The 21,094-nt window shown below is 37.5% G+C and overlaps 1 protein-coding gene across 9 annotated transcripts in view; it reads right to left on the bottom strand.

Annotated features, from left to right (window-relative positions):
- The window catches only part of MKLN1 (muskelin 1), a 208,695-nt gene that overhangs the window by 105,253 nt on the left and 82,348 nt on the right, over positions 1 to 21,094 (bottom strand). For 7 of the 9 annotated variants that reach the window (XM_077857368.1, XM_077857371.1, XM_077857366.1 and 4 more), the window contains exon 2: positions 16,782 to 16,851. The exons of 1 other annotated variant lie outside the window; for it this stretch is intronic. In XM_077857368.1, the coding sequence (XP_077713494.1) occupies positions 16,782 to 16,851 (70 nt within the window). Of the gene's footprint in view, positions 1 to 16,781; positions 16,852 to 19,115; positions 19,135 to 21,094 lie in introns of those variants that run through there. One more of the 9 variants, XM_077857372.1, reaches the window with a different exon arrangement.

The raw sequence follows: 21,094 nt of genomic DNA, 5'->3' as shown, positions 1-21,094 counted from the left end.
GTCAGTTAAGCATCCAACTCTTGATCTGGAGTCAGGTCATGATCTCAGGAGTTGTAGGATTGAGCCCTGCAGCGGGATCTACACCAAGCATGGAGCCTGCTTAAGATTCTCTCTCTCCCTCTCCCTGCATGCTCATATGCATTCTCTCTGTTAAAAAAAAAAAAAAATTACACAAGAAAAATGTAAACTCTCTATTCCAAAGCAAACACAGTGGTCTGATAGAAACACACCTTGGGGGCAGCCCTGGTGGCTTAGGGGTTTAGTGCCACCTTCAGCCCAGGGTGTGATCCTGGAGACCCAGATCAAGTGTCATGCCAGGCTCCCAGCATGGGGCTTGCTTCTCCCTCTGCCTGTCTCTCTCTCTCTCTCTCTCTCTAATAAATAAATAAAAAATCTTAAAAAAAAAAAAAAGAAAGAAAGAAACACACCTTGGTAAAATTTTAATGTTCGTGGTGCCTGGCTCAATCAGTAAGCATGTGACTCTATCTCAGGGTCGTGAGTTACAAGCCCCAAACTGGAGGTAAAGCCTACTTAAAAAAAAAAAAAAGGAATAACCTAAATGTTCTAGAAAAACCAGTTAAGTAAGTTTGATACATTCATGCAATAAATTTTAATATTTTAAAAATATTAATGTTTAATCACATTTTGGCTTTATTCATAAATTTTATAATTTCAATTTTTCTAACTCTTGAGCACAAATGTTGAGTAGTGCTACTATTCAACAGTGCTGTTCCACAACTAAATAGGTTTTCATTATTTTTAATTTGGAGAAATAAGTGCTGTAGATATAGCAATAAAGCTAAAAAAAATAAAATTCATTAAGAGCAAACTTTTTTTTTTTCTTAAGATTTTAATGATTTGTTTGACACAGAGACAGAAAGAGAGAGAGAAGAGCACAGGCAGAGGGAGCAGCAGAGGGACAGGTAAAAGCAGGCTGCCTGCTGAGGAGGATCATAACTTGAGCCAATGGGAGATGCTTAACTGACTAAGCCACCCAGGCGCCCCAAGAACAAACATTTTAGAAAAACTATTTTAGAACCTATCATAGAGAGGGGCAGCCTGCCCCAAGATGGCCACTTTGGTATAAAGATTATTTCAAGTTAAAAGTAATCAAAACCCAACAGATATAGGAAAAGCTCTCTACTTCCCCATCAACTGCCCAGCTGGAAAGATCCTGTACCAGGAAGAGAGTAATTAACAGAGGCTCCCCTTTACCTCAGGAACTTATCTGCATAACACTGAAACCTTGTTTTTCCAAACATCTCCTTTCACCTTCTTACTAATGAACTTTCTCCCCTTTGTACCCTTAGAACTTACCCTTCACCTTAGCTCTTGTAAGCTTCACATTGCCTCACTGTCTTTGGAATTTCATGTCTGCGTGGATTCCCCATATGTACAGCTATTATATTTCATTTTCTCCTGTTAATCTGTCTCATGGCAATTTGATTCTAAGTCCAGCTAGAAGGAACACCATGCAGAGGAAGGTCTTCCTCCCTGACTATATATCAACTTTAGAATATATGTGTTAATATATTAATTTTTAAATAAAATATAATGTACCACAATCTCTTTTTCAAAGGGGGAACACACACAGAAAATCAAAGAATTATCACGATAGTTTGAAATTCAGCCACAGAATTAAGCAACAAAAAAAATTTTTACTGTTCAAAACTTGTTCACAATTTCAGTCTTGAGATATTTTTTCAATGTGAGAAAGGTGATTTTAAAAATCCTTTTTAATCACATCAATAATTACAATTTATAAGGAACAGGGTGATATAAAGGAAGAAAATGGGAGAAGGGAGCTAGTGTAGTAGGACTTTAGAGCTTTAGATGGGTTTAGCAGTACAAGTGCTTCAAGGGAACTGAGACTTAAAGGATGAGACACTGTATTATTAGTTTCCTCAAACTGCCATAACAAATTACAACAAACTTGGTGGCTCTTATTCTCTCAGAGTTCTGGAGCCCAGAAGCCTGAAATCAAGGTGTTGGCAGGACCATTTCCCTCTGAAAGCTCTAGGAGAGGATCCTTCTTTTCCTCTTCTAGTATCTAGTGGCTCCCAATGTTCTGGGCTTGTGCCAGTGTAACTCCAATCTGTCTCCAGGTTCACACGGCCTTCTTCCTGGTGTCTTTCTGTGTTGGACAAAGATACTCCCCATTGGATCTAGGGCTTAATGTGATCCAGGATGATCTCACCTTGAGATCTTTAACTTAATTACATCTGCTAGGATCTTTATTCCAAATAAGGTCACATTTTGGGATTCCATATATCCTTTGGGGGTGGGGGGATAGTCACTACTCAACCTATTACATAGAACCAGCAATGTCAAGTGGTATGTGTTAAAACTGAAAAGGTAGGCAGTCACCAGGGCATTCTATGCCATTATAAGAAGGGTGATTTAGAAACACGATGAGATCTATTAAACATAATGGAAAGCCAAATCTGATTAACATTACACACACACAAACACACACACACACACACACACACACAATGTGCTTTATGGAGAATAAATCAAAGGAACTGAACTGAAAGACCAGTTAGGATGCTGTTACAGTAATTCAAGGATGAGATGAAATGAAGACCTAGACTAGAATGGTAGGAGACAAAGAGGATTAGACAGCTTCGACATATTTTGGAGACAGAATAAATGGAATTTAGTGATAGCTGGATGTAGGAAGAGGACCGAGAGGTATCAAAGATGATGATTTAGCTTCTAACTCTAGTTAACAGGGTAAATGGAAATATCATTTACTCTGATCGGAAGGGCTGGCAAAGAAACAAAACTAGAAAAGTCCAGATCCATCTCTATGTATGACTGAAAACAATAGTGATTTATGAGGTTTTATGATTCTGTGAGTTCAATGGACAGTTCTTCCAGTAGTAGATCCTAGACTCAATCATGTTGCTATCTCAGCTGGAGAAATGGACTTAGTTGGGGTGGAAGTGAGGAAGAAGCTGAACTTCGCAGGGATGATTAAACCTTTCCATGTAAGACTGTATCCTTAAGGAGGTCAGGTGGGCTTTCTTCAGAGCACTGCGCTTTCAGAGTTCTAAGAGAGAACAGAGCTACAAAGCCTATTAAGGCCTTGCTCAGAAGCTGCAGTAATATTTTCGTAGAATTTCCTGGTAGTCAAGCAAATCTCAAGGCCAGTCTAAGTTAGAGGAACAGACTATCTTGCTGGAAAAGAGCGTAACATATGACCATATTATGAAATCTGGACTCTAGTCTAGGTGGAGTAGAGAAACACAAAGGGGTTTTAAGTTGTGGAGCGACAACAATAAAATCAATACCCATTCAGGACTAGAAACCCTCAGAAAACTATACAAAAAAAGGGCAACATGCGCGGCCTGGGTGGCTCAGTGGTTTAGCGCCACCTTCAGCCCAGGGCATGATCCTGGAGACCCGGGATCGAGTCCCATGTCGGGCTCCAAGCATGGAGCCTGCTTCTCCCTCTGCTTGTATCTCTGCCTCTCTCTCTCTCTCTCTCTCTCTCTCTCTCTCTGTCTCTCATTAATAAATAAATAAAATCTTTTTTTTTTTAAAAAGGGCAACTTTCTCAACTGATAGAGGACATTTATAAAATATCCACAGCCAGCATTGTACTTAGTAAAGATTCCCCCTAATATTAGGAGAGAAAGTTGGAGCCAGGAAGGAGGAATACAGAAGACAAGAAAATATTTCCAAATCAAATATCTGGTAAATAACTTCTACACAAAACATTAAAAAACCTCAAGATTCAATAATAAGAAAACACATAATTTTAAAATGAACAAACGTCTGAATAGTCACTTTACCAAGGAACATATAGAGAAGTCAAAACAGGCATATGAGTAGATGGTCAACTTCACTAAACATTCTTAAGATGCAAATTAGAACCACAAACACTTATACATTCCTTTACATTGCATTTTTATTTGTTAATAGACAAAAACTAGAAACAATCTAATGTCCATCAATAGGTAATTGGATAAATAAATTGATATGTAAGATACAAGAGAATTCAGCTAGGCAACAAAAATGAATGGATTACTGACACAAACAATACAGATGAATTTCAAGATAATCTGAGTGAAATCAGACAAAAGGAATCTGATCTTTCCACAGAAATACAGTATCTCTCCATTTACTTAAAATCCTAGAAAATGCAAATAAATCAGCAGTGAAAAAATACAGATCAGTCGTTGCCTAGAGATGGGGATGGAGGTAGGTGAGACAAAAGGAAATACGGGAAACTTTTGGGTAGCAGATGTGTCTACCCAATATTTTAAGTATGGTAGTATTTTTGAAGGTACATGGATAAAAATTTATCAAATTGTACATTAAAAATATGAAGTTTATTATATGTCAATACCTTAATAGTTATTTAAAAATTATAAAAGTTAGTATTAAGAAAATAAGTAAGGTATCCCAGGGTGTTCAGTCCATTAGGCATCTAACTCTCGCTTTTGGCTCAGGTAATGATTTAACGTGTCCTGAGACTGGGCCTGCAGCGGGCTCTGTGCTCAGCTCACGGAGACGTCCTCTTAAAGATTCTCTCCCTCTGACCCTCCCCTCAATTGCACTCTCATGCATGATTCTCTCTCTAAAATAAATAAATCTTTAAAAAAAATAAATAAGCAAGCCACAGACTTAGAGAAGATATTTTCAATATCTGAGAACTTACATCCAGAAAAATAAACAATTCCTACAACTCAGCAATAAAAAAGCAAACAGCTCCATTTTTAAAAAGTAAATAAAAGAATTCACAAAAAAGATAAATGAACAGCCAGTAAGCAAATGGAAGAAAGTTCTTAAATCATTAGTTACTGAAGAATTATAAATTAAAACCACTTCATACCAACAATAACCACTAAAATTAAAATGTGTGTCAATGCTAAGTGTTTAAATGTGAGGCTCTGAAGCAAATGGCAGTCTGATAATTTCACATAAATATATCCCTACCTTATACTGCAGTAATTCTACCTCTAGATATGTACCCAGAAGAATAAAAAATACATATTAGTTGTAAAATCTTCAAAAAGAATGCAGCTTTATTTATAATCACCAAAAACAGAAACAATGCAAATGGTCATAAACAGAAGGATGGGTAAACAAGTTAGGGTACAGGGTGCCTGCGTAGCTCGGTTGAGCAACTGACTCAATTTTGGCTCAGGTCATGATCTTGGTTCATGGTTCATGAGATCAAGCCCCACATTGGGCTCCGTGCTCAGCAGGAGTCTGCTTAGATAATCTCTCTCTCTCTTGCCCCATCTCCTGCTCTCTCTCTCAAAAATAAATAGATCTTAAAAAAAAAAAAAAAAAAAGCTACGGTATAGCCACAGAACAGAATGGTATTCTGTAATGAAAAGAATGTAATATTGATGCACACAACATGGATGAACATAAAAAACATTCTGAGCATAAAAAGTCATATAAAAGTATATATACATTACTCTATGACTCCACTTATATTAAATTTTAGAACCGGTAAAATTAATCCATGCCAAAAGAACCTAAACGGTGGTTGCCTCTGTATGGAAGGTGAGATACATAGGGATTCACCAATAAGAGACAGAAAGGATCTTTCTGAGGGGATAGAAACATTTTATATCTTAATAGAATTATTTTTATGTGTGCATTTTTCAAAATGAATACCGTACACTTAAGGTCCATGTAAATTAACATTAGTTAAAAATGTATTATACAGGGATCCCTGGGTGGCGCAGCGGTTTGGCGCCTGCCTTTGGCCCAGGGCGCGATTCTGGAGACCCAGGATCGAATCCCACATCGGGCTTCCGGTGCATGGAGCCTGCTTCTCCCTCTGCCTATGTCTCTGCCTCTCTCTCTCTCTCTCTCTCTCTGTGACTATCATAAATAAATAAAAATTAAAAAAAAATTTATAAAAAAAATGTATTATACAATATACAATGCTTATTTTACAAATTAGAACAAAATACCATTAAGACACTTTATAAATTTACTGGTATCCTAGTTTTACACTAAAAATTATACTGAAATTCACATATTTTCTTATATTTCCTTCCTTGCTTTGTACATTTTCTGATATTCTTGTTATGATTCATCAGAAAAAGAATAATCTGGGTATTACAAAAATGAATATACTCCTATCCACCCACCACACACACACCAACTATATTAGATAATTACTAAAGTTCCTCTGACCTGCTTAGACTATGCAGAAAGAAGTGCCTGTTATTTGTTAAACAATCTTAACTGCCTTCTCTGGCCCCAGAAAGCAAAGGATATTACCTAAAATCATACTTTTACTTAAACTGCTTCAGAAGGAGCTTATAATTTTAGTACAAGAGTTATGATCTAATTTTTCCTAAGGAAAGACTGTGCAACTAAGCATACATTTTAACCAACCCTATGATACATACCAGTCACCCTGAAAAATAGGTTTTCCGTGGCAGTGTCAGTAACTCCAATAAAATATTCTGATGATTATGATCTTAAAGCATTTATGGGGTTTTCATTCATGCTATATTAACTTCCCACCAGCACAGATGATTCTACATTAAACCATGTTTTCTCATTAGGTCTCAAAATACTTGTGCCACACCACAAAGAAAATGGCTTAAATTTAAACTTAAAAATAGATTTTAAAAGTATAAAAATGAAATTTAAAAGAAATTACAAATTCACCATCCTGATATAACTACTACCACCACCACCATTTTGGTATTAATTCCTCTATGCACTCACACAGACACATTCTTTTTTTTTTTTTTTAAAGATCTTATTTATTTATTCATGACAGAGAGAGAGAGAGAGAGAGAGAGAGAGAGAAGGCAGAGACACAGGCAGAGGGAGAAGTAGGCTCCACGCAAAGAGCCCGACGTAGGACTCGATCCCAGTACCCTGGGATCACACCCCGAGCCGAAGGCAGATGCTCAACTGCTGACACCCAGGTGTCCCACACACATTCTTTACATAAGTGGAATATCATACACGTTGTTTTTAACAGGCATAACTTAAGTAATTGTTTGTTTGTTTTTAAAGACTTTATTTATTCATGAGAGACACACAGAGAGGCAGACACAGACAGAGGGAGGAAAAGCAGGCTCCAAACAGGGAGCCCAATGCAGGCTTAATCTTTAAAAAAAAAAAAAAAAAAAAAAGGAAGCGCATGCTCAGAGAAAGAAGGGGAGCCAAAAAGCTGTAAAATAGGTCTTTGCTCCAAAGCTCTGAGTATGATGGGCTAATTGCTTTTTTTAGAGGAGAGGCAGCAGCTACAGGAAAGTAAAAAAAACAGGAAAGCAGAGTTGGGGAACAATGAAAGTTGAAGACAGTTGGGAATTAGGGTTCACCAGGACAGACAGAAAGATACATAAGAGATTTATCATGGAAACTGGCTCACACAATTATGGAGGCTGAGAAATCCCACAGAATGCACTCTACAAGCTGGAGAACCAGGAAAGCAAGTCCTCCAACCCCATGCAAGCCTTGAGATAAATGCAGTCCTGCCCAACACAGTGACTACAACCTCCAAGAGACCTTCAGCTAGAACCACCTAGCTCAACCACTTTCAGATCCCTGACCCTCAGTAACAGTGTGAAACAGTAAGTGCTTGATTTTAACTGCTAAGTTTGGGGTAATTTATTTATTTTTTAAAGATTTTTTTTTTTTTTTAAATTCATGAGAGACACAGAAAGAGAGAGAGAGGCAGAGAGACACAGGCAGAGGGAGAAGCAGGCTCCATGCAGGGAGCCCAATGTGGGACTCAATCCCAGGTCTCCAGGATCACACGCTGGGCCGAAGGCAGGCGCTAAACCACTGAGCCACCTAGGCATCCTTGGGGTAATTTATTACACAGCAATAGATAATATGGCATCCAAGGCCAAAATAAATATTAACAGTTCTATTTATTAGGTAGTTAGGTCCAAACAACTTCATAAATATTTATGTACTGATAACTTAGTAGCCATTTGAGAAAACAATAGACATAAATCAAAAGAAAAATATTTGGATTTCATTCCTAGATAAATATAATTACTCACTAATGTGACATCTGCCTGCTGGACACTGCACAATGCGTCAAACATTTGAACTAGACTGGAATCTACCACCCACATTTCCTAAAGAACATTGATTTTCTACATAATACTTGTTTTTTTTTTTAAAACAGCAAACACAAACTTCCCAGCTTCGCCATGATACCACTGAAAGGGAAATATAGAAATTAGTAAGACAGAATGCTACTTTTCAAGGATCTTACAATCTAATGAGGAAAATACACACTAACAACTAACCACAACACGAAGTAGAATGAAAGGAGTCCTATGATTCTATGATGGATACAAAATAAGTATTTATGCTATCAAAAAAAAAAAAAAAGATGTGATGTTAACTAGTAATAGAGCTATACTTTGATTTACCCACTACCTTAGAAAACGACTTACAGATAATATAAAATATAAAATTTAGAAATCCAGAAATAAAACACCTAAGAGTACATGATAACCCTAAAACCTTATTTTTATGGATGAATAAACACAATTTTAGAAAGGTGAACTCTCTGACCCTAGTTTCCATAGATCAGTGGTAGATTATTTACAACAATATGTGATAGAGACAGAAGGTATACAAAACAGAGCAAATCAAGAATCTCCCCTACTTTTTCTTCCTAGTCAAAAATAATACCAGTCAGAAGAGAAAAGAGAAGCAATATTCAACTTTTGTATTTAGTCTTTAAAATGTATACATATGATTTTACATTTTTCAAAATGCTTTCATAGTCAGTTTTCCTCACCTGGGTAACCACCACCCAGTCAAAAGCTTCCAAAATCTCTTGCCGGGATTACTGCAATATCACTTTTCATTTCTTAATACATTATTTATTTTGTGTATTGTCTTTCTCTCTCCTCAAAAAATAAGCTCTATGAGGGCAGAATATGTGTCCTGCTTATATCTCACTGATTTTCCTTAGTGATATACTCCAACCACCTACAAGAGAGTGTAACATACAGCAGCCACTAAATTTGCACATACTGAATTGAGTGAATGAAAGTTACAGACAAAAGGTGAGAAGCTACTGCAGGATAATTCCTGGTCGATGTACACAAACCTTCTCCCGGATAGTCAAACACTAATCCAGGTGCTGTGAAGGAATTACGATAGATATAATTAAGGTTCCAAATCAGTTCACTTTAATTAAAACAGAGATTATCTGGGTGGGCTGCCCTAACCATGAGTCCTTTGAGTCTAGAAATCAGGGATAAGAAGTCAGAAATTCAGGGTGGGACACCTGGGTGGCTCAGAGGTTGGGCATGTGCCTTTGGCTCAGGGCATGATCCTGCCATCTGGGGATCAAGTCCCAAATCGGGCTCCTTACATGGAGCCTGTTTCTCCCTCTGCCTGTGTCTCTGCCTCTCTCTCTCTCTCTCTCTCTCTCTCTGTCATAAATACATACATACATACTAACCAAATAAAGTAACATTAAAACAAAAGGAGATCCTAGGAAAGGCTCTCAGAACCTAAAATTTCACGATTTCAGTTTTTTGGAGTCTTCTTTTTTCTTTCTGATTCTCAGATCTGTTCAAGACATGATAAATGAATTTTTAGTTACAGTAGAGTCACTTCCCATTACTTGTGGATTCCTTATTTATGAATTGGCCTACTCACTAAAATTTATTTTCAGCATCAAAATCAATACTTGCAGCACTTCCATAGTCATTCCCACACATGCACAGAGTGGCAAAAAATCTGAATTGCCCAATGCCCACTCTCCAAGCTAAGGTCAAACAAGGCTCTGCCTTCTTGGTTTAACTCTACTACACTATAAACAAATGTCCTTTGCACCATCTATGTTGTGTCACATCTTTTGATCCCCAAGTAGAGTGCTGAAGTGATATCTAATGTTTCTAACTGTGATGTGCCTTACAGAGGAAATATGTGTCAGGTTGGGGCAGTAATACCCCCTTTCCAAAGGAATTTCAAAGAAGTTCCCTGAGCCCCAGAGAAACTTCAATCATTCCTTCAGTGCCCATTTGGCTTGAAAAGTTATTATTATTATTTTTAAAGATTGTATTTATTCATGAAAGACACAGAGAGAGAGAGAGACAGAGACACAGGCAGAGGGAGAAGCAGGTTCCATGCAGGGAGCCTGACGTGGGACTCGATCCCGGGTCTCCAGGATCATGCCCTGGGCCGAAGGCAGGCGCTAAACCGGCTTGAAAAGTTCTAATGAAGAGGCCATTGCATCCCTGCAGCAAAGGGAGCACCTAGAGCTAGGGAAATGGGAGTCCAATGGTGCCACCTCTATGTGAGCATTTCTGAGTCACAGGACCTATGACTACACAAAACTATGTGGAAGTTCTCTTAGAACATGTTCATTTTTCTCTGGCTAAATCTAATTGTGTCAAAACCTTAGTTTCCTCAAGAGTCTGCCACATGCCATCAGGTAGATCCTGAGACTTTGTGAAAACTCTCTGGTTTCCCTGTGGCAAGACTCACTAATATTGAGATCCATTCTCTTTGGACTCTTATCTCAAGCTTCATTCAAGTATGAATTGATAGTACTATGGCTGTAAATTCAACGCTAATGAATAAACGATACATATAACATACAGTGCCTGTAAACAAACATACATGAAGTAAGGTTATATACTGATTAGTAGAGAAAAACGTTATCACCAAAGACACACAGGAGTCTAACTGTGTATTTCCCCTAGGAGCAATGGCTGAGTATTCACTAGTGCAGAGTTCATGGCAACTTTATAAAACATAACTACTGCGAATAACAGAATCAATGATCTATAAAACCAAAACATGTTAGAAATAGAAATACTTCTCACAGTTTTAGGGCAGTAAAGTAGCTAGTACATGCACCAAATCCTTACAATTACCATATGGTCACTGGGGAGGTAGATCGCTAAAAACAAATATGGAGAAATATATGTAAGGCACTAATTAATGGTAACACTTCATGAAATAAGGATTCTACTTATCCAAAATTAAAATAACAGAACTAAGTTATATATCCTGAGTACCCTCTTAAGTGCTCTGAAATATGTAAGTCAGGTAGTAGTTTATTATTAAACTACAAAGGTAAGTAATTTTTTGTATCTGTCAAATTAATATTATTGACAATTATTTTCTCAGTGATCTAGGACAATAATATTGCCATTTTACATAAAGCACATTACATTTTAGAATGTTTTTGGACAATTCTTTTTTATTCTCATAACTGCAATTTGCAATTTGGGTTACTAAATTTTTCATTTCTATTGTGGTCTTTTTTTTTTTTAATAGTTCCCAATTCTCTGCAAACTTCTTTTTTTTTTTTATTTTCATGTATTTATTTATTTTAACAATATTGCATGAGGTTTCAAGCAAATTTTTAAAAAATATATTTTATTTATTTATTCACGAGAAACAAGGGGGGAGGTGCGGGGGGAGGCAGAGGGAAAAGCAGGCTCCATGCAAGGAGCCCCATGTGGGACTCCAGGATCCCGGGACTCCAGGATCATGCCCTGGGCCGAAGGCAGGTGCTAAACTGTTGAGTCACCCAGGGATCCCCTGCAAATTTTTCAATAATGATTTTGTTTTGTTTTGTTTTGTTTTGTTTTTTTGAATTTTTATTTATTTATGATTGTCACAGAGAGAGAGAGAGAGAGAGAGGCAGAGACACAAGCAGGCTCCATGCACCGGGAGCCTGATGTGGGATTCGATCCCGGGTCTCCAGGATCGCACCCTGGGCCAAAGGCAGGCGCCAAACCGCTGCGCCACCCAGGGATCCCTCAATAATGATTTTGATTTCCTTTTTTTCCCTTAACACCCTAAGGGCAATTATTTTAAAACCTGTACCTAAAATTCTATTATCTGGGATCCCTGGGTGACGCAGCGGTTTGGCGCCTGCCTTTGGCCCAGGGCGCGATCCTGGAGACCCGGGATCGAATCCCACATCGGGCTCCCGGTGCATGGAGCCTGCTTCTCCCTCTGCCTATGTCTCTGCCTCTCTCTCTTTCTCTCTCTGTGACTATCATAAATAAATAAAAATTAAAAAAAAATTAAAAAAATAAAATTCTATTATCTGTAAACTGTTATTTTTGGTAGATATCAAATATAGAAAACTAAAAATAATTTGACGCCTAGGATATTATCTTCCTCTAGAAGAGGTGTATTTGCTGCAGGCCCATGACTAGTGATACTACCACTTCTTGATTATTTTAATTGAATTTCAAGGACTGAGATAACATGAAATTGGGCTTCAGTCCCTATAAGGGCCAGAGTATCTCTGGCTCACCTTACTCCTCAAACATAGCTTCAGGTCCTAACCCAGAGTATGGAACCTGCTAATCTATCACATTCCTGGCTCTGATTCCTCATCTTTATCTTCCTGGCCTCAAGAGTCTGTCAGAAGTGCTATTCAGCTTTCCAGTATCTTAACCACTTCTTCAGAAATCAATAGAAACCCAGTGGAAAAGTGGTCCTAAAAGTGTTTCCCCTCTATGGGTTCCTGTATTTTCCTCAATTGTGGCCCTATCACTCTTTACTTCTTTATTGTCAATACACTGTACCTTCAAAAATATTTTTTTTTTAAAGATTTTATTTATTTATTCACGAGAGACAGAGAGGCAGAGACACAGGCAGAGGGAGAAGCAGGCTCCATGCAGGGAGCCCGACATGGGACTCGATCCCGGATCTCCAGGATCAGGCCCTGGGCTGAAGGTGGCGCTAAACCACTGAGCCACCCAGGCTGCCCTCAAAAATATTTTTTCTTGCTATTTCATCCTCCTTAGTTGGACTGTTGGTCACAAATAATTTTTGTTATTATACTTTTAAGTTTATTTGGTTCTTTCTTCAAATTTGTAAGATCTTTAAGATTTTATTTATTTATTCATGAGAGTCAGAGAGAGAGAGAGAGAGAGAGAGGGGCAGAGACATAGGCAGAGCGAGAAGCAGGCTCCATGCAGGGAGCCCAACGTGGGACTCAATCTTGGGTCTCCAGGATCACACCCTGGACCAAAGGCGGAGCTAAACCGCTGTGCCACCTGGGCTGCCCTGTGAGATCACTTTTTAAAGGTAAAAATATCTCTTATTTCCTTAAATACAGTATGTTAATTATTTTCATTTTGGTATCTTTCACTGCTTTTGATTTCTATACCTAACATTTTTGCAGGTTTCTGCTATCATTCCTTCTTAGTTTTACTACTGGTACCTTGTTTCCCGGTACATTTGGTTACCTTTGTGTATGTGAATAATGATTTATGCTAACTACCTCAAGCCTTGAGAAAAGCCTTGAGAAAATCTTCAGAGAGGATTCGCACTTGCTTCAATTGAGAACCTTAAGAGCACTATCCATCTAACCCACTTAAAACTAAAATCACACTATTAAGGTTTCTTGAATAGCCAAGTATTAAGAATCTGATTACCAAATATAAACAATACACTGCTGAAACCTCTCAGGGACCAGTTTTCTCCTCCTCTACTCAGTGCCAATGCAACTTTTCCCACAATAACCCACAGAGGTAGGGATTCCTTTTGTTTTATACTTGTGCTAATGAATCCATTTTGGGTCCCAGTTTTCATAAACTTTATGTGTCTATCTTTTAAAAATTCAGCCCTTTGGGGCACCTGGGTGGCTCAGTGGTTAAGCCTTTGGCTCAGTGTGTGATCCGGGGTCCTGGGATGGAGTCCCATAACGGGATCCTGCTTCTCCCTCTGCCTATATCTCTGCCTCTCTCTCTCTGTGCCTCTCATGAATAAATAAAATATTAAAAAAAAAATTCAGCCCTTTTAGTAATTTTCAGAATATGGTTTGAAAAAAGAGAAAGAATTAGTATTATAGACCTAGCTCCATTCTCTAGGAATACAAGACTACTTGCTATGTATCTCTATATTAAAATTATACCCATTCCATCCCATATGGCAGTTCCCCACAAAACTAAGTAAAAACTGAAATTACTTTCAATTATATTTTTCTGTCAAGATTATTGTCTTCGAGATGACTACATGGAACCCCAGTTATATTTGAGTTGTAATTACAATGAAGAAAAATAGATTCATGTTACCCATTTCCATGATAACTTAGTCTGTTTTAAATCATAAATACATTAAGTAACTTCTACTCTAGGTCTTATCACACTGAATATTAATTGATTGACGGTATTTCTTGGCTCAGAAGAAAGACAATAGTTAATTCACTGTTGTAAAGTTTGGTAACCCATGGGTGCTTAGTAAGTAATTTCTGAATGAATAAGCAAATAAATAAATAAAAAGACATTAAGTACTACTGCCTTCAAAATACTGTTCCATAATAAACAGAGGAAATTTCATAGTAAAGAGGTTACCACTGTTTCAATAATAAAAACATTATATATAATTCATTAGTAAGACATAAAAACAACTGAGTAAACACACACACACACCCCAAATTTGAGGGCTCAAATTAAGTAAAATCAAAATGTGAATAAGAAAAACATGATTAAAAGCACAATGTATTCAGTTTCAGTGTGCAGAAGGTGGGGGGCGCCCACCAACAATGTACACAAAGTAAACCCACCAGCACAAGCAAAAAGGCTTGAACATAAACAGGAAAATACAAATTAAAAGCATAGTGAGTTATAATGAAAGATCTAACAGATTGGCAAAATCCGCCATAGAAGTGAAGGAGAGAATTCAATGCACAGTAACTTTCATATGCTGTCAGTGAGAGTACAAATTATACAGCCATTCTGTAAAACAGTTTTTCATTACCTGATAAAAGCTGAACATACATGTACCCTATGATTCAACAACTGTACTCCAAGGTATATATCCTAAAGAAAATTTTGCACATATGTACTAGAAGACAATATACAAAATGTTCACAGCAGCCTATTCATAATAGCAAAAAACTATAAAAAACTGAAACACCTAATCAATTGCAAAACGGATAAATACATTTTGGCATACTTATACACTGGAATACTATATAGTAGTGAAAATTAAGAAACTACAATAATATTCAGCAACATTAATACTTTAACGTAAGACAAAAGAAAAGCAGATCAAGATTTATAATGAGTGATTCAACTTGTATTTATATAAAGTCAAAGCCAGATAAAATTTAAATCATAGCACATGTATAAATGTACATATATGATACTGTAAGAAAATGCTTAACAAAGCATGAAATAATAGTGATTGGGGTGGAGTTAGAGGACAAATATTAGATGGGGCTCACAAGAGGCTTCAGAAGGTCATGGATATTTTATATTTCTAAAGACAACTGATGAATAAGTAGATATTTGTTTTGTTACGCCTTATACTACATATAAAAAGTATGAGTATGTATTCTTTGGATGTATATTTTACAATGAACATTTATTTTTTTAATGATTTTATTTATTTATTTGAGAGAGAAAGAGAGCAAGCATGGGTGCACATGTGCACTAGCTGAGGGAGGGGTGGGGGGTGTGCGGTGGGGAGGCAGACGTGCAGACTCCCTGCTGAGAGCAGAGCCTGACTCAGGGCTTGATCTCAAGATCGTGAGATGACCTGAGTCAAAACCAAGAGTCAGATGCTTAACTGACTGAGCCACCCAGGTGCCCCTGCAATGGAACATTTAAACACCAGGTGACCACAAAAGGTATGCAAACCATTAAAAATATATATATAAAAGGAAAAATAAGTATAGAGACTACACTTCCAAAAATTACACTAGAATAAAAAAAATAAGTTTTATCCTTTCATCTGCTTTACCTATCAGAGCATTCATTTCCTTAAGGATATGGACATAAGTTTTAATGCTTAAAGTATATAACTGGAAGAATGACTATTTTTAAATTCAAGTGACCTCAGATACTACTTGTCAAGGAAAGAGTTTAGTTCATGGTCTTTTCTTTTTAGGTCATGGTCTTGACATCATCTAAATATATCACTTTAGTAAAATAATAAACTATATTAAGTATACTTTCCCTAAAAGGCAGTCATTGAGTCCCTGAGTCAAAGTTCAACTTACTAACATTTCCTTAAACATTTACAGAATGACTTGAGTTTTAAGTACAGAAGTCACAACCTCTGCTCAGATCAGCACTGAGATCAGTTACTGCTCAAAACAGTAATGGTAACTTAACAGGTTCTTTTCTTTCTTTTTTTTTTAATTTTTATTTATTTATGATAGTCACAGAGAGAGAGAGAGAGAGAGAGAGAGAGAGAGAGAGAGGCAGAGACATAGGCAGAGGGAGAAGCAGGCTCCATGCACCGGGAGCCTGATGTGGGATTCGATAGTAAAGAGGTTACCACAGGATCGCGCCCTGGGCCAAAGGCAGGCGCCAAACCGCTGCGCCACCCAGGGATCCCAACAGGTTCTTTTCATTAACATTTTCCTCAAAAAGTATCAAGAAACCTAATTTTGTATCATTAGTAATATGGAAAAAATACATATTAGATTTTAAATGCTCCAACAGACAGGGTGCCCGGGTGGCTCAGTGGGTTAAGCGCACAATTCTTGATTTTGGCTCAGGGTTGTAAGAGTGAGCCCTGCACAGGGCTCTGCCCTCAGCACAGAATCTGCTTGAGATTCTTTTTCTTCCTCTCCCTCTGCTCATGCACACTCTCTCTCTCTAAAATAAATAAAATCTTTAAAAATTAATAAATGCTCCAGTAGACAGAAGTAAAAGTCTGTTTCATCAAATTCCACACTGCATTTACCTATGAAATAAAAATTCTTCCAACACTTAAATAAAAAAAGGAAATAAAAACCTATCTCACAGTTTCAAAGACTGAATAAATTATTAATGGATTCTAGATAACTGATGTCAATATGGTATCAGGAGCTACCATATTACCTGGGGAGGATAGTTGCTCTCTGAAGACCACCTTGAAGACTGGTCATTTGGTTTATCCACTAAAATGTTCCTGAAAAATAGAAAAGGAAATTATAGCAAATAATTAAAATTTTAAGTGAATATGGATATGCAAAAAGAAGAATAATCTACGAGATACTGAAATTATCATAAAGTTACATGTTTGGAACTTGAACAAAGAGGCAATAAAACAATAAGAAACATAAATGTCCTAGTATATATATGATTTTAAAAATATGAAAAAAAAATATGATAAAGATAGTATTTCAAACAATGAAGAAAAGCAAGGAGATATACTTCTACCTCACACCAAGTGACAAAGTGAACAGTAGGTGTATTCGGGAATTTAAGGTAAAAAAAGAAAATAAAATACCTAAGAATAAATGAAATATCATATATACATATTAGATATATTACACACCAATCATTGTTATTTTATATATTACACATATGTATGTTATGTATATATTATATGCAACATCCTGTATATGCATACAATCTTTAGATTAAGAAGTCTTTTTTTTTTAAGTTTTATTTATTGAGAGAAAGAGAGAAGAGGGCATGAACAAGAGGAGAGGCAGTGGGAGAGGCAGAGAGAAACTTTAGCAGACTCCACAGTGAGCATGGAGCCTGACACAGAGCTCAATCTCATGATCCTGAGACCATGACCTGAGCTAAAACCAAGAGTGTCAGACTGTGCCACCCAGTAGCCCCTAGATTAAGTCTTTAAATTTTTTTTTAAACTTTTATTTATTTATGATAGGCACACAGTGAGAGAGAGAGAGAGGCTGAGACACAGGCAGAGGGAGAAGCAGGCTCCATGCACCGGGAGCCCGACGTGGGATTCGATCCCGGGTCTCCAGGACCACGCCCTGGGCCAAAGGCAGGCACCAAACCGCTGCGCCACCCAGGGATCCCATAGATTAAGTCTTTAAAGCACAATGTCAAAAGCAGAACCATGGGTGAAAACAGGAAGTAATACATGTAACTTTGGAAGACGATGTTTTCACTGGAAACCAGTAAAGCTAAACACAAATGGAACCATGCATAAAAACTGTACTTTATTTGGGGAAGTTGCTACGGGTTAATTCTGAATCAGTTTACATGTATACTGGGGCTGAACAAATAACTAAATGGATGGTAGATGGTAGGATCAAGTTTATCACTTTGGAGTGGAAAGTTATAGAAAGGCAAAGTGTGGAAAGTTATAATGAACCCTGTGGTACTGGAGCCAGAAACATAACTATGTACTCATGTTTAATTATTTTTTTTTTTAAGATTTTATTTATTTACTCAGGATAGACATACAGAGAGAGAGAGAGGCAGAGACACAGGCAGAGGAAAAAGCAGGCTCCATGCAGGGAGCCTGATGTGGGACTCGATCCCGGGACTCCAGCATCATGTTCCGGGCCAAAGGCAGATGCTAAAAACCACTGAGACACCCAGGGATCCCCTCATGTTTAGTTTAATATAGACACAGATAAGTAGATATGAAAGTAATTATAAATATGCAAGTGCATGCATGCACAACCAACACACAAATAGTACTTCCTAGCACTATTCACTAAGAGGGACTAAAAGTAGTGACACCCCAGCAGGAGTGAACACAAGCAGCACCCAGGTCTTCGTTTCTACATAGCATTCCCCAATAAGAGAAAGCAAGGATTCTAGGGGAAATAGCTAGTTCTAGGATTGGAGCAGGTGATTCAGAAAATAAGCCCGGAGCATTCTGTAGCACTCAAAAACAAACAAACAAACAAACAAACAAACAAACAAAAAAACGGATGGAAACATGTCAAAAAGACAGAGGAGCCAAAGTAAAAGAACGAAAGACTGAATGGTCAAAGTTGAAATAATGTAAATAACAAAATAAATAATGTAGTATTGGATTATAGCCCAAAGAATGGAATAAATAACCCCAGTCTAACCATCTTGACAAACTTAAATTGAATAATATTCAAGAGGGGCACCTGGGGTTGCTTAGTGGTTGAGCGTCTGCCTTTGGCTCAGGTAGTGATCCTGGGGTCCTGGGACCGAGTCTCGCATCAGGCTCCCTGCCAGGAGTCTGCTTCTCCCTCTGCCTGTGCCTCTGCCTCTCTCTGTATCTCTCATTAATAAATAAATAAAATCTTTTTTGAAAAAAGAATATTCAAGAATATTTATGACTAATATTCCTCAAAACCCTCAATATAATAGAAAGCAAGAAAAGACTGAAAACCTGTCACAGACCAGAGGCAAGGAAGGAGACATGATAACTAAAAGTAATGATATTTTTATTTTAGTAATCTCTACACCCAATGTGGGGCTCAAACTCACAACTCTGACACCAAGAGTCACATGCTCTTCCAACTCAGCCAGCAGGGCACCCCAGAAGTGATCATGTTTTAGATGAGATCCAGTATCAGCAAGAGGACATTTGCAGTAAAGCTAGTAAAGTCCAAATAAAATGTGGAATTTAGATAACAGTGATATATATATCAACGTTGGTATATTACTTGTGACAAATTACCATGGTAACATAAGATGTTAGCAATAGGAGAAACTAGGTACTGGGAACTCTGTACTAAGTTTTCTATAAAGCTAAAGTCATTCTAAAAAAAAAAAAAAAAAGGCATATTAAAAAAAATCGCTTCTATACCTGGCACAAAGAAAGTATTTAATAAATGCCAAACAGATGAGTGAATTAATTTTTTTTGAAGATAGAACTATATGGAAAAGAACTGCCTTTATATACAAATCTCACACAGGTAAAACATTAATACAGAAAATAACCTCAAACAAAATTAAAAGGGCAGTCACTAACTGGAAAATGTACAGGCAACATAAAACACAAAAGGTGAGATGGGATGTCTGGGTGGCTCAACAGTTGAGCGTCTGCCTTTGGCCCAGGGCATGATCCTGGACTCCCGGGATCGAGTCCCACATCGGGCTCCCTGCACAGAGCCTGCTTCTCTCTTTGCCTATGTCTCTGCCTGCCTCTCTCTTTCTCTCTGTCTCTCATGAATAAATAAATAAAATCTTTAAAAATAAAAAAAAAAAAACACAAAGGTTAACTAAAAATTGAATATTTAAAGAGCACTTAGGGACATCAAGTTGGCTGAGTAGAACATATGACTCTTGATTTCAGAGTCTTGAGTTCAAGCCCCACATTGGGCATGGACTACATACATATATACATTCATAGTACTTAAACATAAATACCTCATATAAAAGTGGGCAAAAACCAAATATTCAAAATCAATTAATAAGCAAAACTAGAGATTAAAACAAAGATATATATTTTCCCTATAAAATTGGGTATAGGGGATCCCTGGGTGGCTCAGCAGTTTGGCACCTGCCTTTGGCCCAGGACATGATCCTGGGGTCCCGGGATTGAGTCCCACATCGGGCTCCTGGGATGGAGCCTGCTTCTCCCTCTGCCTGTGTGTCTGCCACCCCCCTATGTCTATCATGAATGAATGAATGAATAAATAAATAAATAAATTTTAAAAATTGGGTCTACATTGGCACCTGGCTGGTTAAGTCAGAACATGTGATTCTTAAAAAAAAAAAAAAAAAAGAGAGAGAGAGAGAGAGAACATGTGATTCTTGTTCTTCGGTTCATGCATTCAAGCCCCATATTGGGTGTAGAGTGAGTGAGTGAGTGAATGACTGACAGAAAGAAAGAAAGAAAGAAAAAAGAAAGGAAAGGAAAGAGAAAGGAAAGGGAAAGGAAAGGGAAAGGACCTGGGTGGCTCAGTCAGTTATGATTCTGGCTCTTGATCTCAGCACAGGCCTTTAATTCTTTTATTATAAGATAAAATAAAATTTAAAATAAATAAATAAATAAACAAACAAAAAATGGGCCACACCACTAAAAAAAGTTTTGGGATGCCTCAGTGGCTCAGTGGATTAAGCATTCAATTCCTGATTCCAGCTCAGGTCATGATTTCAGGGTCATGAGATCAAGCTCCACATCCGCCTCCAAGCTCAGCAGGGAGTCTGCTTAAGATTCTCTTTGTCCCTATCCCTCCCCACCATGGTACATCTCTCTAAAAAAAGAAGGAAAGAAGGAAGGAAGGAAATAGAAAAAAAAAATGCTTTAATTTTAACCTCAGTTGTTGGCCAGAGCTGGTAAAATGATACCCTCATATTTTGTTGGTAGGAATTCAAATTGATAGAACTTTTCAACAGAATTTTAATATAATACAAATCAAAGACACTTCAAATGTGTATATCCTTTAAATAAAAATGATGATAACCGGGATCCCTGGGTGGCACAGCAGTTTGGCACCTGCCTTTGGCCCAGGGCGCGA

This window comes from Canis aureus, chromosome 18 (assembly GCF_053574225.1).
Source record: "Canis aureus isolate CA01 chromosome 18, VMU_Caureus_v.1.0, whole genome shotgun sequence".
Lineage (NCBI taxonomy): Eukaryota > Metazoa > Chordata > Mammalia > Carnivora > Canidae > Canis > Canis aureus.
Note: the sequence above shows the minus strand (reverse complement) of the source record. Positions and strands in the feature narration are given on the sequence as shown.